The sequence below is a fragment of the Ascaphus truei genome, chromosome 8 (genome assembly GCF_040206685.1).
Source record: "Ascaphus truei isolate aAscTru1 chromosome 8, aAscTru1.hap1, whole genome shotgun sequence".
In the NCBI taxonomy this organism is placed as follows: Eukaryota; Metazoa; Chordata; class Amphibia; order Anura; family Ascaphidae; genus Ascaphus; species Ascaphus truei.
In genome coordinates, this window is record NC_134490.1 from 27,547,989 (window position 1) to 27,568,162 (window position 20,174).

The 20,174-nt window shown below is 38.7% G+C and overlaps 2 protein-coding genes across 15 annotated transcripts in view; one reads left to right on the top strand and one right to left on the bottom strand.

The window, feature by feature from the left end:
- The window catches only part of ANXA7 (annexin A7), a 32,333-nt gene extending 31,514 nt beyond the window's left edge, over window positions 1-819 (top strand). For both annotated transcript variants that reach the window (XM_075610990.1, XM_075610991.1), the window contains one exon: window positions 408-819. In XM_075610990.1, coding sequence (XP_075467105.1) covers window positions 408-530 — 123 coding nt within the window. In that variant the 3' untranslated portion in view covers window positions 531-819. The remainder of the gene's footprint in view (window positions 1-407) is intronic.
- Window positions 820-7,071: 6,252 nt separating this feature from the next.
- The window catches only part of PPP3CB (protein phosphatase 3 catalytic subunit beta), a 76,862-nt gene continuing 63,759 nt past the window's right edge, over window positions 7,072-20,174 (bottom strand). For 7 of the 13 annotated variants that reach the window (XM_075610999.1, XM_075610996.1, XM_075611005.1 and 4 more), the window contains 2 exons: window positions 12,340-12,369; window positions 7,072-9,140 (listed from right to left, as the gene is read on the bottom strand). In XM_075610999.1, coding sequence (XP_075467114.1) covers window positions 8,965-9,140; window positions 12,340-12,369 — 206 coding nt within the window. In that variant the 3' untranslated portion in view covers window positions 7,072-8,964. Of the gene's footprint in view, window positions 9,141-12,339; window positions 12,370-12,553; window positions 13,625-13,955; window positions 20,166-20,174 lie in introns of those variants that run through there. The other 6 variants (XM_075610995.1, XM_075610997.1, XM_075610998.1 and 3 more) reach the window with 4 other exon arrangements.

Genomic DNA, 20,174 nt, shown 5'->3' on the forward strand with positions numbered 1-20,174 from the left:
TCATGTAACTCCAATCTGACCCCAACCACGTAGAGCACATGGGGTAAAAAAAATAGAGCAAAGACCTTTATCTTGACAGAGCATCATTTTTTTTTTTTTATTTTTTTTTTAATCTTGGATCTCGAGCAATTCTATTCCAAAATTGCCTTGCTGCATAGACCCCTCCATGTCCCCATTGTACCTTGTCATACTTAACTCATGCTGCTGTTGTGGACTGTTCATACATCCACTTGGTGGCATTTCTTGTTCAGGGTGTCTGAAACCTGCAGATTTTTTGGGCTTTATGTGACTATTCATTAGTCATTTTACAGAAATGGAGGAAAAAAAAATATATTTTTTAAACTAAAACCCCAAAGATTTTCCATTTGCTTTGTCTAAAAATTGTTTACTTGTTCCCATTTTGATAGATTGATCTTGTGCAGATCAAACAAGCTTTTACACAGATGTTCCAGAAAACTCTTCCTTCAATGATTTCCAGCGATACAAGTGGAGACTACAGGAGTTTGCTGCTAGCGATTACTGGCCAATAGATGCCAACCACTGAATGAAATGTCATGCCTGGAGTCAGAAAATTGTTACCCGTTTATATGTAGATGCAAGTTATGAGTCACACCTGTTTTGAGAGATTGGTTTTGACACTTTCATGTCCCAGCTACTTATAGCAGGAGTAGGAATTCCGATTTTGGGTTTCAACTGAAACGGAAAAGCATAATTTCCTGTTACTTTCCACTATCTTGTGGGAGACACGGGTATCACGGGGGTATGGAAACAAAAATAAAAGTACACCCACCGATAAATGCCAAATTCAAATGCATTTTTTTTTTTTAAATAAAACACAGAAAACCAGGATCTCCCCACCATAAGTCATCCTGACAATATTGTGCATTTTTATACACACATGCCTTATTCAAAATATATTCTGATCGGTTTCACTTGAACCAATAAATATAAAATACTTGGTGCAGTCTGTCTCTTTGGTATTGGTAAACATGTAATCGTAGGGATAAGTCTATACTAAATATCCATAGTTTCTGATTTAAAGCAATAGAACTGTCACAGATGACATATGGTGTAGCTGGAAATGTTTTGTCTGATTCTTAATTGTTCCTTCATCTGGAACATCTTTGTACTACACATGACACTGAAATGTCTCTACCCTCTAACAATCATAACATGTTACAAGTATAAAAGTCATATCTAGCATGAATAAATGTATTATAGATTTTCTTACATTAATCTGTGTTTTGATATTTCTTTAGTACATAAGAGGAGCACTGCAAAGTATTCTATTGCATCTTGTGCCAAGTCATATTGGTCCTGCAAAAGAACTATTCAAATGGTACTTTGAAGTGTGCAGAAAGTGGGGCTAGAAGTATATCGACCGGCATTGGACTGGCCTCGTCCGCATTGTCCACCCTTAACCACAACATCAGTGCTCTAGACACCTCCATGAAGGGTGGCACCCTGGGGCCCCAGTGATGTACGCCATCTGTGTTTGCCTGTTTTCCTCGGGGTGATGTCCCCCTTCCATAATTTTAAATGGAAGGAACTTGTGTGTTTGAGCTGGTCTTGTTCTGGAGCGATTCTCCTAATATACCATGGACTTGCTTAAGGTAACAGGTTAATGGTGCAAGCTGTTTGTTGCCATTTCCTATAGCTAGCAAATGGCAGTAAACATACCAGTCTTCTGAACGTTCCTGATTCACTTTACCAGTGGTCTTTATGCTATTTCCTTCCTGATATTTCACAGCTACAGCAAACATGTCCAAAGTGGACTCTTTCCATTCCTGTCTAACTTCTCGCTGACAACACTGCTTCCCATATCTGGCAAAATTAAATGCAAGGTTTGGATTCAAAGCTCACCATGACAGACCCTTTCTATAATATGCTAAGATTTCTTCTCCGTCTAAGAAGTTAGAGTGGCTACCTGTGACATTTTTCCTGGTGGGTATGCGAAAAACTTTCACAATTCAATATCAGAGTGCAAGTAGTTTTAGGAGAATGTGCACAGACAAGCCTCAGGTAAGGCCGGGTTGTGCCCATCTACACGAACAGTTAAATTGTGTAGAACAAGGCTCTGTTCCACTAACTAAACAGTTATTTCTGGCACCCATCAACAACTTTCTACATAGAATCGCCTGTCCCAATGTTTTTTTAAATTGTATTTACTTGAACTTATTGGCTCCTTACATGGAGATATTTCACTTTAGGGTGAATGTGTTTGAAGTGTGAGAAATGGACCGCAACAGTAAATTAAGGGGAATGTCACTGATGCATAGTGTTAAACAAGTCATGTACCAAATGGGGATCTTGGTGCCTTGACCTGCACTATGTTAACTTTAACTGTGATTCATGTAAGCTTACAAAAAATGTATAATTTATTTATTTATAAAATATTTTACCAGGAAGTAATACATTGAGAGTTACCTCTCGTTTTCAAGTATGTCCTGGGCACAGAGTAAAACAAATAATACATGGTTACAAGTACAGTTACATAAATGAACAGGGTATACATTATATAGAAGACATTGCGTGCACAGTTAAAGAAAATATATATTATGAGCGTATGAAACAGTTACAGACCAGGTTAAAATGTGAGACAGCCTTAGATTTGAAAGAATTTAGACTGGTGGTGGATGTGAGAGTCTGGTAGGTTGTTCCAGTTTTGGGGTGCACAGAAGGAGGAACGTCCGGATACTTTGTTGAGCCTTGGGACCATGAATAGTCTTTTGGAGTCTGATCTCAGGTGATAAGTGCTGCAAGTGGTAGGGGTGAGGAGCTTGTTCAGGTAGCTGGGTAGCTTGCCCATAAAGAATTTAAAGGCAAGACAAGAAAGGTGAACTTTGCGCTTAGACTCTAATGTTGACCAATCTAGTTCTTTGAGCATTTCGCAGTGATGTGTGTTGTAGTTGCATTGGAGAACAAAACGACAAATTGAATTGTAGAGGGTGTCAAGTTTGCTAAGGTGGGTTTGAGGAGCCGAGCCATATAATAACTGTCTCCATAGTCAATAATTGGCATTCGCATCTGCTGTGCGATACGCTTTCTGACCAGGAGACTTAGGGAGGATTTGTTCCTGTAAAGTACCCCTAGTTTGGCATAGGTCTTGGTTGTCAGGGTATCAATGTGCATCCCGAATGTTAAGTGGGAGTCAAACCATAAGTCCAGGTATTTAAAACTAGTGACGGGTTAGGGTGGTGTTAGCGTTGGTTCTAATCAGGAGCTCAGTCACTGGAAGCTTTAAAAATTTAGTCTTGGTCCCAAACGCCATTGTTACAGTCTTGTCAGTGTTTAAAAACAGTTTGTTTTGGGAAATACAGTTTTCGAGTCTGAAAAAGTCAGACTGAAGTATGTGTTGAAGGTCAGAGAGGCTATGGCTGTGTGCATATAGGATTGTGTCATCTGCATACATGTGTATTGAAGCTCCCTTACAAGCTGTGGGAAGATCATTGGTGAACACTGAGAAGAGTAGGGGCCCCAGAACAGAGCCTTGCGGGACACCACAGGTGATATCCAGGGGGTTAGAGCCTGAGATAGAAACATGTTGGGATCTACCTGATAGGTAGGAATGAAACCAGTTTAAAGCATGCTTCCCTATTCCAGAGCTCTGGAGTTTGTTAAGCAGGATAGCATGATCAACTGTGTCAAAAGTCTTTGCAAAATCTAGGAATACTGCACCAGTGAGTTGTCCCCGTTCCATTCCACACTGGATTTCATTGCAAACTTTTAGCAGGGTAGTTACAGTGGAGTGTTTGGGACGAAACCCAGATTGGAATTGGCTAGGGAAATTTGTCTTGGTATAGAAATCGCTTAATTGGGAGTGGACACATTTTTCCATGACTTTGGATAGAATTGGGAGAAGTGAGATTGGCCTGTAGTTTGAAACAGTGTTTTTGTCCCCACTTGAAGATTGGGACAACTCTGGCAGTTTTCCAGGTTTTAGGGATATGGCCTGCAGACAGGATAGAGTTGACTATGGACGCAATTGGTTTGGCAATGGCTGGGGCACCAAGTCGTAGGAACCTAGATTGTAGTAAGTCGGGTCCACATTGGCTGCTTAGTTTTAGTTTGAGGAGCGCTTGTATAATCTCTTCAGATACTGGGCCAAATTGAAAATTGTGGGCAGTGTTGGGAGGGGGTGGGCCTGTAGGGGTACTCCCAGGATGAGATTCAGGTTTGTGGTTTGGGCTGTGTTTCGCTAATAAGTTAGTGGCACACCCCACAAAGTAATCATTGAATGCATTTGCAATGTCAGTGGGGTTTGTCAGAGTAATATCCCCCTTAGGGATATTACTTGGTTGTTGATGGTTAGGAGGCTGGAATATATTGTTGATAACCTTCCAGAAGTTAGCTGGGTTTGATGTATTCTGGTGGAGATTGTCAGAGTAATATTGTGCTTTTGCATGCCTTGTTTGCCTTGTGCACATGTTCCGCAGGCATCTGTAGTGATTCAGATCCTTGGTAGTGCCAGTTACTTTGTAGCTTTTCCACAAGGCATCCCCGAACTGGTAGAGTGCTATAAGGTCAGGTGTAACCCATGGAAGGTGGGCCCCCTGTACCCTTATTTTGCGTAGTGGAGCATGGGTATCGCAGAGTTTTAAGAACTTGGATTGGAAATAGTCGAGCGCAGAATCAGGGTCGGGAATTAAATCGATTCTGGGCCATGGGCAGTTGGTAAGGTCATCCAGAAACTGTTGTGGGTTAAAGTTTTTAAATGGTCTAGTGAGGAGAACTTTAGGGCTTGAATGGGGCGGTTTAATTTTCCTTACACAGTACACTATTGCATGGTCACTGAAAATATCAGGAAGGATGCCAGAGGATTGGATTCTGTTGGGGTTTGAGGAGAGAATCCAGTCTAGCAAGGAATGGTTATGCGATTTCAGGTTTATCCGTGGGTTGGGAAATGAGTTGCGATAAGTCACTTAACCTGAGTTGTATCTGGATTTTGTGGTTTTTAGGGTCAAGCCAATTGAAGTTGAAATCCCCAAGAACTAGCAGCTCACTCTTCTCATTCAGAGAGGAAATGGAGCCAAGAAATTGGGTGATATCAGTCAGGGATTGTAGAGGGGCTTTAGGGGGGCGGTAGATGCCAGCAAGCAAGATGGGTTTAGAAAAGGGGAGGCAGATTTTGCCAACTAGAATTTCAAAAGAGGGTGGGCTTGGTGGGCAATTTAACAGTGTAAATTGTAATGTGTCTGCAATATAAAATAACACCCCTCCTCCTCTCTTTGACCTATCTCTCCTAAAAATGGAGTATCCCTGATGGCGATATTTGCATCAGGGGTTTTAGGGGATAGCCATGTTTCTGTAAGAATGATGACTTTGGGTTTATGCATAAGGCACCATGCCCTTAGTTCGTCCAGTTTGGGCAGCAGGCTCCGGATGTTTATATGGGCGACAGATAGCCCTTTTTGGAATTTAAAGGTGGAATTCTCAGGGGCATGGGACAGAGCTGAAATGGGAGGACCTGGGTTAGGTTCAATATCATCTGCTAAAGAGAGTAACAGTATGAGTAGAAATTTGGGTAGTTGTTTGCAAGTTGTACATTTGTGGTGTTTGCCATTTGAGTGAGCAGTGGTTGGTGTGCTGGTTTTTAGAGTTCTCCACCAACATTCAGTAGATAGTGCAAGGCTTCTGAGTAGTCCAAGGTTTATGGTGATGTTGGGTGTGGGCCAGGATGGAGGAGTTTGTAGTGGGTAGAGGGAGTAACATCTCCATGAGGCCAGGAGAAAGAAAAAAGTTAAAATACATAGCAGGTTCATGATGCCAGAGGTAGGCAGTGCTGCAAGGAGCTGTTGTGAGCAGAGTGAGTGTGAGCAGACTAAACAGCAGGTGTGTGCCTGTTCCTTGTCAAATGTTTAGCTGTATTGCAATGCTAGTCAGTTCAGGGTTTCAGTGTATTGTGCAGTCAGTTTTGGGAGAGACTGCAGTAAATAAGTTGTAAAGGGGTGGGGGGTTGAAATAGGCAGGTTAGCAAGCTTGGGATCATAGTGTGATCTGAATAGCTTACCGTTTGTTGTCTTGAGTAAAAGAGTTTGCAGTAGATCCAGTCCCCAGTCACCTCTAGTCAAACTATAGTCTAACTGTATTTATCACTTAAAGCTCACTTTAAATGCCTAATGCAGTTCCTGCAAAGATGGTCAAGATGGTTACCAACCCAAATCCTCAAGAACTCTGGTCAGGTTTTAAAGGTTATCCCTACTTAAGCACAGGTGATGCAGTCAAAATAACCAAGCAACTGATTGAGCCACCTCTTCTGAAGCAGGGACAGCCTACCAACCTGAACTTTTGGGGGTTCTTGAGAAATGGAGTTGGGAACCGCTGCCTTAGATGATAACTTTTAGAGCATTGCACAGGAAGAAGGGTGTTCAATTCCTGAGTAGTTAATTACTAAAGTAGTAATCCAAGCAATATTTTTAAATCATTCAACTCAATGCCCTTTTTAAATGTTTTAATAAACGTATTCTTTAACACGGGTGCGCAAACCTTTGTTCGAACGCCTCCCCCCAATATCATACCTTTTCTCCGGCAGACTGTTGTGTTTTCATGGCAACACATCACCAGAAAAGGTAAGAGGCCTCACGCGCACTCCAGGCATTTTATTTAAATGTTGTGGGGAAGAGCTGGGCCTCTTAAGCATGCATCTTCCCACCTAGAAAAATTTGCACACCCTTTTTAACACTTTCCCAGCAGTGCAAGATATCACAAACTGAAAAGTTGCAAATATATTCCCAGCAGTTTGAGCTGTAAACTAACAATATTAATTTAGTAATATAAGAATACATTGTAGCTGCTGAGTTAGTGACAATGAATTGAAATGGAAAGGCAGTCATTTAGTGAACCCTGGGAAGCAGGATCGTTGCTGATCACAGGAGAACTAATCAGTTGCCTTTATTGAAAACAAAATGACTTGACCTGTCAAAGGTTGCATATATCAAACTTTTTTTAGATGCTTGTATTGCATCTTTAAGTGGGTAATTAAACAACAGGAAATTAGTCGCTTCCTGTTAATGTAAAACAAAGCTAATGTTTAATCCAGCACCCATAAAATATTGCAAGACCCTCTTTTTTTTTTTTTAAATACATTTTTATTTGGGAGAACATCATACATTATCGCCTGCAATTGCATATTGTAGAGGAAGAATTTTGGCAGTATAGAAGAAACATACAGTTATCAGAGGGTTTACACATCTAAAGATTGTTGATGAAGAAATATATTTATAGGTCAGGGTGTAACTTGCTGCATGATGATTTCACCATTGTTTTTTCTTGCAGTTCGTGGGGATTTTTTTTTAAATATTAGATCATATTAAAAAGGAAAGGGGAGAAAAACATACAAAATTGACACTGTTCAGAGCAGCGGCCCATGCACAAAATGTATTGTGCGCTACTGTTTATAAAATGATTGAATAGTTCAGAACATGCATAACATTTCCAATGTAGACAAGGAGTATGTACAGTTAAGTTTATGGCAAAGAAAAAAAAAGGGAGATGACTGCAAATAACTTCAATTTTCAAGTGATGTTCCAAGGGATGCCATAGGGAAGTCAATGTCAAAATATATACCAAAATACAAGGGAAATCAGTACATTTCATTATTTGTGGAACAAATAAGTATACGGTTCAGATTTTCAACCCAACAGAAAAAATATGAACATGCAGTCTATTTTACAGCATTACTAATGTGTTAACGGTTCGACTGAGCATATCCTTAGGCGCTGCTCTGTCTAAACATAAAAATGTTCAGAACTTTTTCATCCTTTACAGCAGGGGTGCTCAACTTCAGTTCTCAAGCCACCCCAAACAGGTATGGTTTTCAGGATCTCAGCTTCAGCAAAGGTGGCTCAAATCAGAGCTCAGTCCAAGACTGAGCCTTCTGTGCTAAAGCTGGGATATCCTGAAACTTATCTGTTTGGGGTGGCTTGAGGACTGGAGTTCAGGACCCATGCTTTACAGAATTAAGAATATAAAACAATCCTGCAGGTATTCAGCCATGTGATTAGCCATTGAGGCAACTTTAATACTCAAACTAAAAAGTATCCAAAACATCTATGTAACCTAAAGATGCAGTTCCTGTACATCGTAGGTTTTATATATTAAATATTTGCAAAAAGAAAACAAACATGCATACACAAAAATACAATGCCAAGCTTTACGGACTTGATATAAATCAGAAATTACTTTAACAATGTACAAAGCTCAATTAAAGTACCCTAGAATTAAGAATCTTGATTTTTTTTTTAAATATACTTTAGATTTTTATTTTTAATTTAAAGGGATGAAAAAATCTTAATTTGAGAGTTCAGAAATTAAATATTTGTTTGATCTGTGTTCAAGTAATAAATGTTCCAATGTAGAAATCTTTTGATAAGCCTCAAACTAAAAAAAAAACAAACAAAAAAAAACAGCGAGTATAATACATTATTAGCAACATCTAAGGAATACCAGAGTTCAGCATTACAGAATCGCCAACTTCCTTTTGGCATTGTTTTTCAGATGTAAAATACATGTTGCAGCCTCGGTATATTTAAGACCATTCTAATCTATCTTTTAAAAGCATTTCATAAACAAATGTCTTAAATAAATAGTTAGCTTTGAGGGTTGTACTTGAAGTCTGATTGAAAACAAAAGATCTAGTGAACAAAAACATTTGTAAACTTTTAAGTGTCAACAATAATAAGCGTGAGATGCTAGACTAGATGTGCTTTAATGGAAACAGCCCAACATTTTCCCCATGATTCAGCGATCGGTTGATGGATGGTTCGTAAGTATATGAAACATGCCCATAAAATGTCCAGATCGTGATTTAAGAGACTTGTTTTCTCCACAGGAATCCACTGCATATTCCAGGTCCGTGAAGTCTTTTTTTTGTTTCCAGATCCCCTTTGGCTACTGAAGCTGTTATGTCAAAAAGCAACAATCTAGGAATTCTCAGGCAAGATGTGAGTCTCAAATGTGGCGGTGTCACTGTGCATTGTTGTTACCAGTCCCATTGTTTTCCTTGGCATTTGCGTTTACGGCATTAATGCCGTCTTGCTGTCTTGTGTCTTTCCTCGGAGGCATCCTTTCGTTGATTCTATCCAATCCTTTCGCTTCTTCAAAACTGCAGATTTTATGTTGCGGAGAGAATCCTCGTATTGCTTAAAATGCAAATGTTAAATGTCAGTCAACTTACCAAAAAAAAAAAAAAAAATTTTTTTTAATTGAACATAAAATATTAGGGCTGGTAAATGGCTAACGTGTTCTGTTAACTTCAATTATCTGAGTCAAATTATTAACCACTTCATGGGCCAGGGGACAGGCAGCAGGAGAACTGCATTTACTTTTTAAGCAAGCCTACTTCTTAAAAAAGTGTTTGGTAATAGGGGTCTTGCACTAAATTTTCACGTAAAATTGATATGCTAAATTAAGGCCTGGGGAGGAGGGGAAGAATAGCATCTCATGTTCCTAAAGGGAAGCAATGGGAATATACACAAAGTTACTAAAAAGATATGCCGCTGTGTGGGAAAATACTCACACCCAAAATAGTTAAATATACAAAACTTGGGTTAAAAACAAAGTTTTGTGGCGTCTATCACTTTGTGGTGGTGGTGCTGTTTGAATTGTGAATAGCCTATAATCTTTTGTACAAGGATTTATTTATTACACAAAAATCTGGATGCCACGTTTGACATGAATTGAAAACTTAACTTTAAAATAGACTTATTATTTCGTTATGAATGTCTGCTGATTCAGTATTGTGTCTTGCTAGAGAAATTTCTTTTGGCATATAAATAAATACATTGTATATATTTTTTCCCCGTTTTTTTTTTTGTGTTGTAGGAATTTAAAAAAAAAAAAAAAAAAAGGACCATGTCCAGGAACCGGTGTGTAGAAGACGCATCTGGCAAGGGTCAACTATACAAACGCAATAATGAAACTACCACACACTGTTTAAAGAAAAATAGATAGCTGTCATAGATAGATATCTAACAAAACATGAAAAAACAAGGATACTGAGGTTTTGGATCAATATTGGGCTGTCATTAGTGTAATAAAATAATTAAATACCCAGCATATAAAAGTACATCCCAGCAATCCAAATACCAAAACAAATCAAGCAAATGGCGCAAGAATCTTAAATCAAAACGGTAACCCCAGAAGTTCAAATAGTTGTCTGTATTAACATTAAAGAGTGACTCCAAAAAACCCTCATGGATTAAACAAAAAAGGAAATAAATAAAAAAAAAACATTAAATAACCTAATGCACCTTAAAAATACTTCTAAAAGCCATATGAAAACAGATACAACCAATAGTAATACAAACATTTCTTATGGATTAGTGATATATGAGAGAGATAATGAGAATATGAGACAAAGTTGGGGTATTTCAAATAACCCCTTAAAGGAACATTCCAAACAGCCTATTTGTCTTCCATTTTTCTCTCTCCATAGGATTGAAGGAGGGGGGCTCGGGAGCTGAAACCCATTCATTTCAGCTTCAGGGACCCCTTGCTTCCCAAGATACTTACCTCCGAAGGGGCTACCAGTATCTCGGCAAAGTTTAAAGGTCCCACATCACGCGGGCCAATAGGAAGCCGCACTGGATGATGTTACGGCTTCCTATTGGCTGGCAGGTCGCGGGAGCTTTAAACTTTGCCAAAATACCGGTATCACCTTCAGAGTAAAGTATCTCAGGAAACAGGGGGTCCCTGTAGCTGAAATGAATGCTGTTCAGCTCCGGTGTACCCCTGCTTCAATCCTATGGAAAAAATAAAACTGGGGGGAAAAAAAACCTGGCTACTTTAATTGCCGCTTTAAATTAAATTATAAAAAGGAGACAGGCGTATAAAAGTGTACAAAAACTATACTGTGATCGGTCCTTTAAAAGGACCGTGAACTGTTACCATATGCTTTTGGGACCCAAATTATGTAATATTATTTCTTGTTAACTGTTACTTATTTTTTTGGTCATTCGTTTCTAATGGATTATAACAGTATTAAGGTACAATAGGTTCTTAAATGTCACCTTCATATTTGTCTCATTTCCGTTTTTAACTTTAGTCTTTTTGTGGGGACTCCAGTATTGTAATACAGCCAACTATCTGAACTTCCAGAATCACCATGTTGGTCTTAAGAATTTCAGACACCTTGCTTATAGTTGTATTGGTGGGATGTAATACATAAGGTGGGCGTTTGTAAATTCTACTGTAACCGACAGCGAAACATCACACTGAAACATTGGTATCCTTTTCTGTTTTAGTAAGTAGTGATCATTATATATAAAACAACTGTGTTCAGTAGTTTCGTTATTGCAGTTGTACATATATTTGCAGCGAATTAATATAGTTTGCCAATAGATTTGTATAAGTGGCCAACATTTTCAATGAAAAAAAAAAAATGGATAGTACAGTATGTAGTTACAAATGAACTTAGTCAGGTCAAAATATCAGAAACTTTATTTCCTCATGCTCCTTAATTCTAGTTCTTATTGGGAAAGAAATGTAGTGGCTGTATTTGGTCTCAAGAGGTGTATATTAGTTGCAGGGCAAGTACTTTAAATTTTTTGTGTTTTTCACAGATGTAAGTGGTGCTTAGAGCTTTCAAAGTCTCAAGTCTCAATGAAGAAGAAACCAATGAGATTTTGAAGGCTCTGAGCATGCTATTACACTAATGGATAACTCTAGCTGGACTATAAAAATGTTTTTAATGAGCAATGGGACAAAGTGGGTAGTGATTCCAGGGGTTGGCAACTTCAGTTCTCAAGTGCTTCAGCATAGGTTGCTCAATCAGTGGCTCAGTCGAAGACGGATTGATTGAGCCACCTGTGCTGAGGCAGAGATATCCTTAAAACTTGACCTGTTGGTGACCCTTGAGAACTTGAGTTGCCCACCTCTTGGCTAGCCAGTACATTTTCTTAGAATCAACTTTTTTGTTGAAAGACAATTTTTTTTTATAATCTTGTACTAACAGAGACTGTACAATCACGTGAAAAAGGACCAGGTATAAAAGGGATTTCAATTTTAAGTCATGCACAAAACATACTTGTACAGAAACATTTGATACATTAAATATTCCCTCTCAACACACAAACACGTAACACAAAGTACACCATTACATTATTTCAAACATTCACATTTCTACTGAAGTGTAAATAAAAGGTTCACAACTTTTGCAAGGAACAGATAACAGAACCATTTACTTTACAACACCAAAATAACTAGAACACGTAATTAAATTAGGATACATAAAAAACAATCAATAAAGGGATCGCCTCTGATGGTCACAGTCATACATGATACATTTGAATCCCCACCCAAACACCACAGATCCCTGCCAATGGCAAAGACTGAGCATACCTTTGTCAGCCTCAATTGCCTCAACTGTGGCTGTACAGAAGTGAGCAGATGCATGCAAAATGAATGAGAAAGATGAAAAGTGTAATATTGCATAACAAAAAAAAGGCAATGACCAATTCTATATATATATATATATATATATATATATATATATATATATATATATATATATATATATATATATATATATATATATATATATATATATATATATATATATACACACACAACATTGCCCCGGTACGTATTTATTACAAATATATTTCTCCCCCCACATACTTGACAAATGCATTTGAAGCAAGTTTGTAAGAAATGCAAGAGATTCAGTTCGACAAGGGTAAACAAATAAAAATGTAGAAATGTATATGCATTCTATTTCTAACTTTGGTTATCAAAGCAAGCAAAATGAATATACTTAGTAATGTTTCTGCTTAACGATAAATGAAGGTTATGTTTAAAGGAAGATTACATCCTGAAAAAAAGAAAGTAGTAATTTTTAAAGCATGTTTTAGAAGCAATTTGAAGTTTTAAAAAAGGAGATCAGAAAGTCACAAATCTGCCATTTTAGTGATGTATTTTATGACACCGGAAGTTCTGGGTGCAATGTAATTTAACATACCTTTAATACAGTGTTTTTCAACCAGGGTTCCTAGGAATCCTTGGGTTCCCCGGCCATCCCTAAAGGGTTTCTTGCAATTTGCTGGTCATTTGAAAATTGTGATCAGATTCATAGTACATTCCTCTATATTTGATGTACAGTTGCTATTAGAGATGGTTGGGGGTTCTTCAGAATTTCATTTAGGATTCCATAACCAAAAAAAGGTTAGAAACCACTGCTTTAACGCTTACTAAATTTAACAATGCAACTACTTTACAGTATGTACAAGCATATTGATGCATCACTAGTGTTAGAAGCACCTGTCTATGAAAGCCATTCACAAAAGGAAAACATGTTTATTACAATTCCTCCTCTTGTAAAAAGGTCCCAACAGGTAGTCTTAAATTACATCATAGGAAGGGACAGCTGGAGAGCAGAGAGGTGCAGAACATTGAACATAGCAGCACACAGAAGAAAATCATGTAATGTACTATTTATAAACATTTAACCTTTTCTTGATATATCAAACAACTGTTACCTTGCATGAAAACATTTACATTACAGTTTCTCAGTTGGGGTGTAGCCTGCCTTTAAATTCATTACATTTTACATGGAAAAATTGAAAGGGCATGATTTTATAGATATGACATTGATCAGTTTTGCATCTTCGACTATTCAACTCTTCTTCTGCAAAAGAAAATTTATTTGAATGGTGTTTGTTTTATCTTTAACAAGTTAGCTTTTCTTCTATATTCCAACCCCAGAAGAGACATATCAACCATGAGTATTACCAAGTAGGTGTCGGTCACTGTGGCTCCATAATGCAGAACCCTAGCTTTTAAAATATACATGTTGCTGATGCAACATGTTATCAAGGCATTTAATAATTTTTTTAAGACTGATGGCTTTCTCGTTTTAATGCTAAACAGATAGGCCAATGTGTCAAATTATGGAAGCAATACACTAATTATATGCTGAAATTAACAAAAAAAAGTGCCCCATTTAGTCTTGTAGAGGAGGGTGGGTGGGTTCTGGGGTTAGAGATTGCCATTTATTAATTTTAATTTTCAACTGGTATCAGTTGATTAGAGGTTAGTGGCCCCTCCTCCCGGGGTTTAAGCTCACCCCATCCCACTTTTTAAGTAGCAGGTTTTTCCATGTCCTCTGCAGGATAGGTCCATTAAGGCCATTCTCCCTCCACTGCAGAGGTAAAAGAATTTTCACAGGTAGTGTTAGGACCTGCATAGTGGTCATGCCGTGAAGTGGCTGCAGGCTTATTATGCTTTGGCCAAAGGGTTTAACTAAATGACCCTTACTCATGAGAATACCAACTTTGAAGTATATAACTATGTATTTTGTCACATTGGATGTAGCATTGAGTATTTTTGTCTTGTATACATTTGGCCACCCACCATAGCACTCCTTTTGGCAGACAGACAAAATGTGGTGGGTTCTGGGGTTAGAGATTCCTGGGATTGTGTGTTTATTAACACAAATTATATGCTTAAATTAACACACACAAAAAAAAAATTGTGCACCGTTTAGTCTTGCAGGGGAGGGCCTATGGATATTAAACCAAAAAGGAGTAATCAATAGCATGCGAGGCCAGGTCCCTGCTGGCTACTGCAGCGCCTGCTGTGGCGGACGCAGCAGGGACGAGAGACGCCCCATAATGGGGCTGGACCCGCTGCGAGGGTTGGCCGCCACGCTGCGCCGACAGTTTCTCCTGCTCAAGAGAATTGAGATCAGGACTCGCAACGGAGCGCTAGGCCACGCCCCCCGGCGGTTTAGCCAGTGACGGGTGACATCACGGCTGCGCCCCGTCATGCCGCCCCGTCTTTCCCCCTGCAAACCAGGGGACTCTGCTGCATTCGCCGCCAGCCTGGCAGACGCGCGTGCAGCGGGGCCGTAGCCTGAGGCAGCTTTTCAGTGCTTGCAAAGAGGCCAGCTCCATTTAAATGAATGGGGCGATTATATTCTCGCGTGCAGGAAAGTGGCTTCACAGCATATTGAAGGGCCTTATTTTGTCCATGGACCCTTTAATGTAACCGTTTTATAGACACATCTGCTTAACATACAGCCGTTTATTCCATTTCTTAAAATAAGGCTCATATAAAATACTTTGGTATATCAACATTAATTTGGATCTTAAAGACAAAAAATAAAGGAAAACCATAAGCTCCTCAAATGATTAATTTTAATAGTTTGTTCACTGATCTAATTCTTGCTTATTTTTACTGAATATAATTATTACCTACTGTATTCCAATATTCGCAGTTGAATCTTGTGACAGATAAAATATAAAGATTAAATATACCAGCTCATCTAAAATCTTTCCTTTTTTTGGATACAGTCTACTAGGACACATTGCATATCTTTTAAAAGCAGCGGTGCGCATACTGGGAGGCTCAAGATTTGCTGGGGGGGGGCGGTTACAGAGGCCCCACACCGTTCCCCAAGGCATTTAAATTAAAAGGCAGGTGGAGGCGTGAGGCCTCTAACGTCCCTTACCTGCTGCCAGCTGGGTCTTCAGCAACGCGTCGCTATGGCAACGCAGCATCAAATGACGCCGTGTCGCCATGACAACACGCGGCAAATGGCGCTGTGGGATCATGTGACGTCACATGACCCACGATGTCCTTTGACGCCGGGTTCTAAGCAACAGTGGGCGAGAATCCTGGGGCTCCCAGGCAGGGAGGCGCACACCAAAAACGTTGCGCATTCCTGTTTTAAGGTACCCAATTGCCTCATAAAACATTTTTCCCTGAGATATTTATGCAAGCAAATGTGGTACATTCTGTTCCACTAGCTCCATGTCAGCCTAGTTTAAAAACAAATACAGGCAGCTGTCCAACAAACTGCCCACAAGTCACTGCTCGTCACCATCAATCTATCAGAGAATAGCGTCCTATCGTGCTAGGTCATTAATAAACCTTAACTTCAGCAAACTTAAGTCCTTTTGTTTCTCCCTCCCCCCCCTTGATCCAAGATAATTATTGTGAAGTGGACTTTGATTTCATCATGGTGTATTTGTATTTTCTGGATCCCTCAATTGTTCTAAATTCAACAGTCATCCTATTTTCAGCATTTTTTAAAAACTCTTTTCACTTCTAACCTTTGCCATAGTTTATCTATAAATATGGAAGATGATTGAGTTCAGCTTTAACTTTATTGGACTTCAATATATAGTAGGTTAAGTGCTACTGTACTTAAGACTAAATCGGACTAACCTACCATAGGCTGAACAGAAGAAACGGCATACAAAAAATGTAAAACTATTTTAAAAATATGAATTAAATAAAACAAAACATTACATGGGGGAAAGATCTGATGTTTCGGTTCCCATGGGCTTTCATCAGGTTCTTTCCCCCATGTAATAATTAACTTTTTAGTTATGTGTCCCTGATTTAACACGTACACCTGCATCCTTAGGACCTAAATTTCTTATGTAATGTAATGGAGTACCGAATTTGTTTTATTTTTTTTGTAAGACTGGAATAGCAAATGTATATGGCTGGATGGGAGCGATCAAGCATGGACTTTTGTTTCTTCAATTTTAAAGTGCTATAACTAGAGAGTCGGAGTTTGTATGCATGTGAGCCACATGCTATTTAATGTACAACTGGCCCAATTAAGTCAGAAATGTAATGTCAAGCACTCCCCCCACTGCATGAGGCCTGGGAAACTATACACATCCAAATGTCATTATAACATAGAGATGAAAAGGAAACATTAATTAGGTACTCAGAGGAGAGGGACAGCTATTATATTAAGGACTTAGACACAAACTGTAATAAAACAAGACATGGAAAGCTGAGACCACACAAGGGCAGCAGGCACAGTCAGCGGGAAACAGAGGGCTGTTGAAGAAGGGTATAAATTATGGGATTTCATTATACTTTGGTTATATCACATAGTTCTTTGATAACCAAAGTCCCTTTTACCATATGTTTTTGCGACTTTCCTTGTAGTAAAATCTGTATAAACATTTTCCTTTTTATAGATTAAAAGTTACATTTACTGATCTCTTAATTTGTACATCTTTTAATATGAAATTCTAAAATGACTACAAAGTGTTGGGCTCAACTACTCAAAACACGGACAGGGTTTAGCACTTTCAGCAAATGTTAACAGACTAGTAACCAAGTCAGGGGTGGGCAACTCCAGTCCTCAAGGGCCACCAACTGGTCAGGTTTTAAAGATATCCCTGCTTCAACACAGGTGGCTCAGGGATATCCTTAAAACCTGACCTTTTGGTGGCCCTAGAGGACTGGATTTACCCTTGAGCCATGGGATTTGTATTTTGAAACCTTCTAATTAACTAATCTGCGTGTGAAAACACCGCTGTTGTATGTTTTTGTCTACATTTCTCCTGGTCTAGGTCATAATGACTAATATGCAAGAAGATCTACAGGAAGTAAACCGCATACACACCTTAATTTAAGGAATCAAGAAGCCATGAACAAACAGTACAATAAAATAATTAAAAATAATAATTAAGTTGTAGATACTGTAAAGGAAAAAAAAAACCCTTGAATTTAAACACAGGACTACAAAAAGAGACAAGAAAAATAAAACTGAAGTAAAAAAACAAACAAAAAAAACCCCACTATTTTGAAAAGACCACCTGCAATTTACTGCAGTAAAATTTGAGCTTACGATATTAAAAGAAACAAGGAACTTCGAAGTTACAGAATTTCTATGTAGCAGGTTATTCCTTTCTGAATTGAATTTATTTTAAAGGGATGGATTCTCACCCTGGTATGTGATAACTAGTACCTAAGAGCTAGATTTAGCCAAGTGAAAGAGGTAAAACCATTAAACGGTTCTTTCATGCTTAATTGTGAACAGGAACATTTCAGTGAAAGAGTAAATAAAGTGAGTGCCCCAACTTACAGATAAGAGTAATTAGATTTGTGCAACCATTTTTTCATAATGCCATGATAATGAGAGCAATAACCTTTTAATCAAATCCTTGCAATTTAACTGCATCATATCCAAAGTTTCAACACTTTTAGCACCCCCCCCTTTCCCCATCCCGAATATTATACTTCACAATCCTTGCATCTCATAAATAACAATATATATTTAGTTGGGTTTTATATAAAAAAATGTTACGATACCTATTTATGTCTAATAAAAACTTGGAAAATCTAAACCAACAAGAGAAAAAGTAACCTATTCTTGTAAGAGGTCCACACTTTGTATTCACAACCACAATCTAGTGGCGTCCTGGCGGCACGTGCACAGTTTAAAACCACGATCGGCGGTCTGTATGGAGCGCGGGGCCAGGACGGGGGGGCGCAGCCATATCTGCCCTTCCATTGGTGCGCGCCGACTCCGTGATCACGTTGCGGCATGAGAAGACAAAATTCTTGTCTTCGCTGCCAGCTTACGCGTCACAGCGCATTGCGCGCCTACACACACCCACCGGGGACCTGGCCTAAGGGGAAAACACCCATTAACTTCAAAGGGGGCTGCGATCGGCGAATTCAGATTTATCCTCTACTATGGGTAAATATTTAAGATTAATGGCTGGACACAATCTTCACTGGTGCTTTTAGATGCGGAACCCAAAGAAATAAGTTGAGCTTTCCTGGAATCATGCATCTAAGGCCTCGTTCAGGGTGCCAGAGACAGAAGTTGGAGGGAGGGAGGGCGGGAGGGAGGGCGGCAGTCTGCTGGCGATGTGTGTTCATCCCCAGCAGACGTTTTCAGGAGTTGAGGAGGGGGCGGGGCTACAGACGGCAGCTTAGGGATCCAAATTGCAGTCATGAAATCATTCTCAAGAATGATTTCATTGGCTGCCGAGGTCCCAGTGACGCTGCTGCAGCTTCAAAAAACGATTTTTTCGTTTATTGAAACTGTAGCCAGCGTCAACTCCTGGCTTCGGAGACAGGGCAGCTGCTACCCTGACATCCAGTATTCAATTTGAATACTTTGTGTCCCACGGCAGCACGCCCTCCCTCCGAAGCCTGCACCCTGAACGAGGCCTAAACAGGACACATTGAAAGTGCCATCATTACTAAAGTGATATACTCTGGTAGGTCAGACTTTTACCTCGCATTACGCACATGTATTTATTTTTTTGCTTCTTTTAAAGCTGACAAAGTTTTATTTATGATCCATATTTTGTAGCTAGCTACTCTGATTTTTATATGGTATAGAGTAGTATTAAACTTCATGCTTAATGGCATGCCTACATTCAGAATTGCACATTCAAAATGAGCTAATCAGTTTTTAGCAATAATAAAGTTGCTGTTTAAGAACTAACATTTGAAAAGTATTTCTATAATTTTAGACAAAACAGAACAAACTAAATGAATGTCCAAGTACTAAGCACTATAATATAAATTGTTAGTTGTAGCACTTATACGATGATTAGCTTTGTGTAAAAGCAATATTTAGAATGATTTAATGTCTAAGAAACATCATTCACTTTTTAAATATAGTCAAAAGCCAGATTACAGATATATTTCAGTAGAATCCTTTATTTTCATGCAAAAATATATGCACAGTTAATACCCTTCAATGTTTATTTACAAGGTTTGTGATCAACCTCTAAATTGATTTTATAACAATAAACAAATATCTTCTTGTACACATTGAAAATGCACATATAATGTGCAACAGAACAAAGTCAACCTTCAAAACAAGGTTCTAGATGCTTTTAGAACACAAGACATACGCTTTAGTAACATACTTATACAGACATACAGCTAGCTATATCTATAAAGAGACAGACAGGACTAAATAAGCAGCTACATCTGCAGAGGAAGGAGACGGTGTTACAAAGACAATTTAGGGAGATTAATTATACACTGAACATTTAACAGAGAACAAACTTTGGCAGAGGCTACCAGGGTACAAAACGTTGCATGATAACATGTGCTAATGTCATGTAATTTGCAACTCTTGGCCAACATCTATTGATTGTTCATGGTGATATTCCTGCATTCATTTATACACTTTAATATGTCATATTTGGTAAAAGAACAAGATTTTGATTAGATACTTCCCATTCAATTTTTACAAGGGTCATTTTTTTGCTCTTAAAGCGGTATATCGCAAAATAGCCTTCATGAATTCAACGCATAACAGTTAATTTATTACACAACACCCAAGTGACTGAGAACTACTTAACAATTTCCTAAAGTTTGATACCCTGGTATGAATTCGTAGCTCCTATTGCCCAATAAACAAGACACCATCACCCTGGTATTAGCTGCTAAGACAA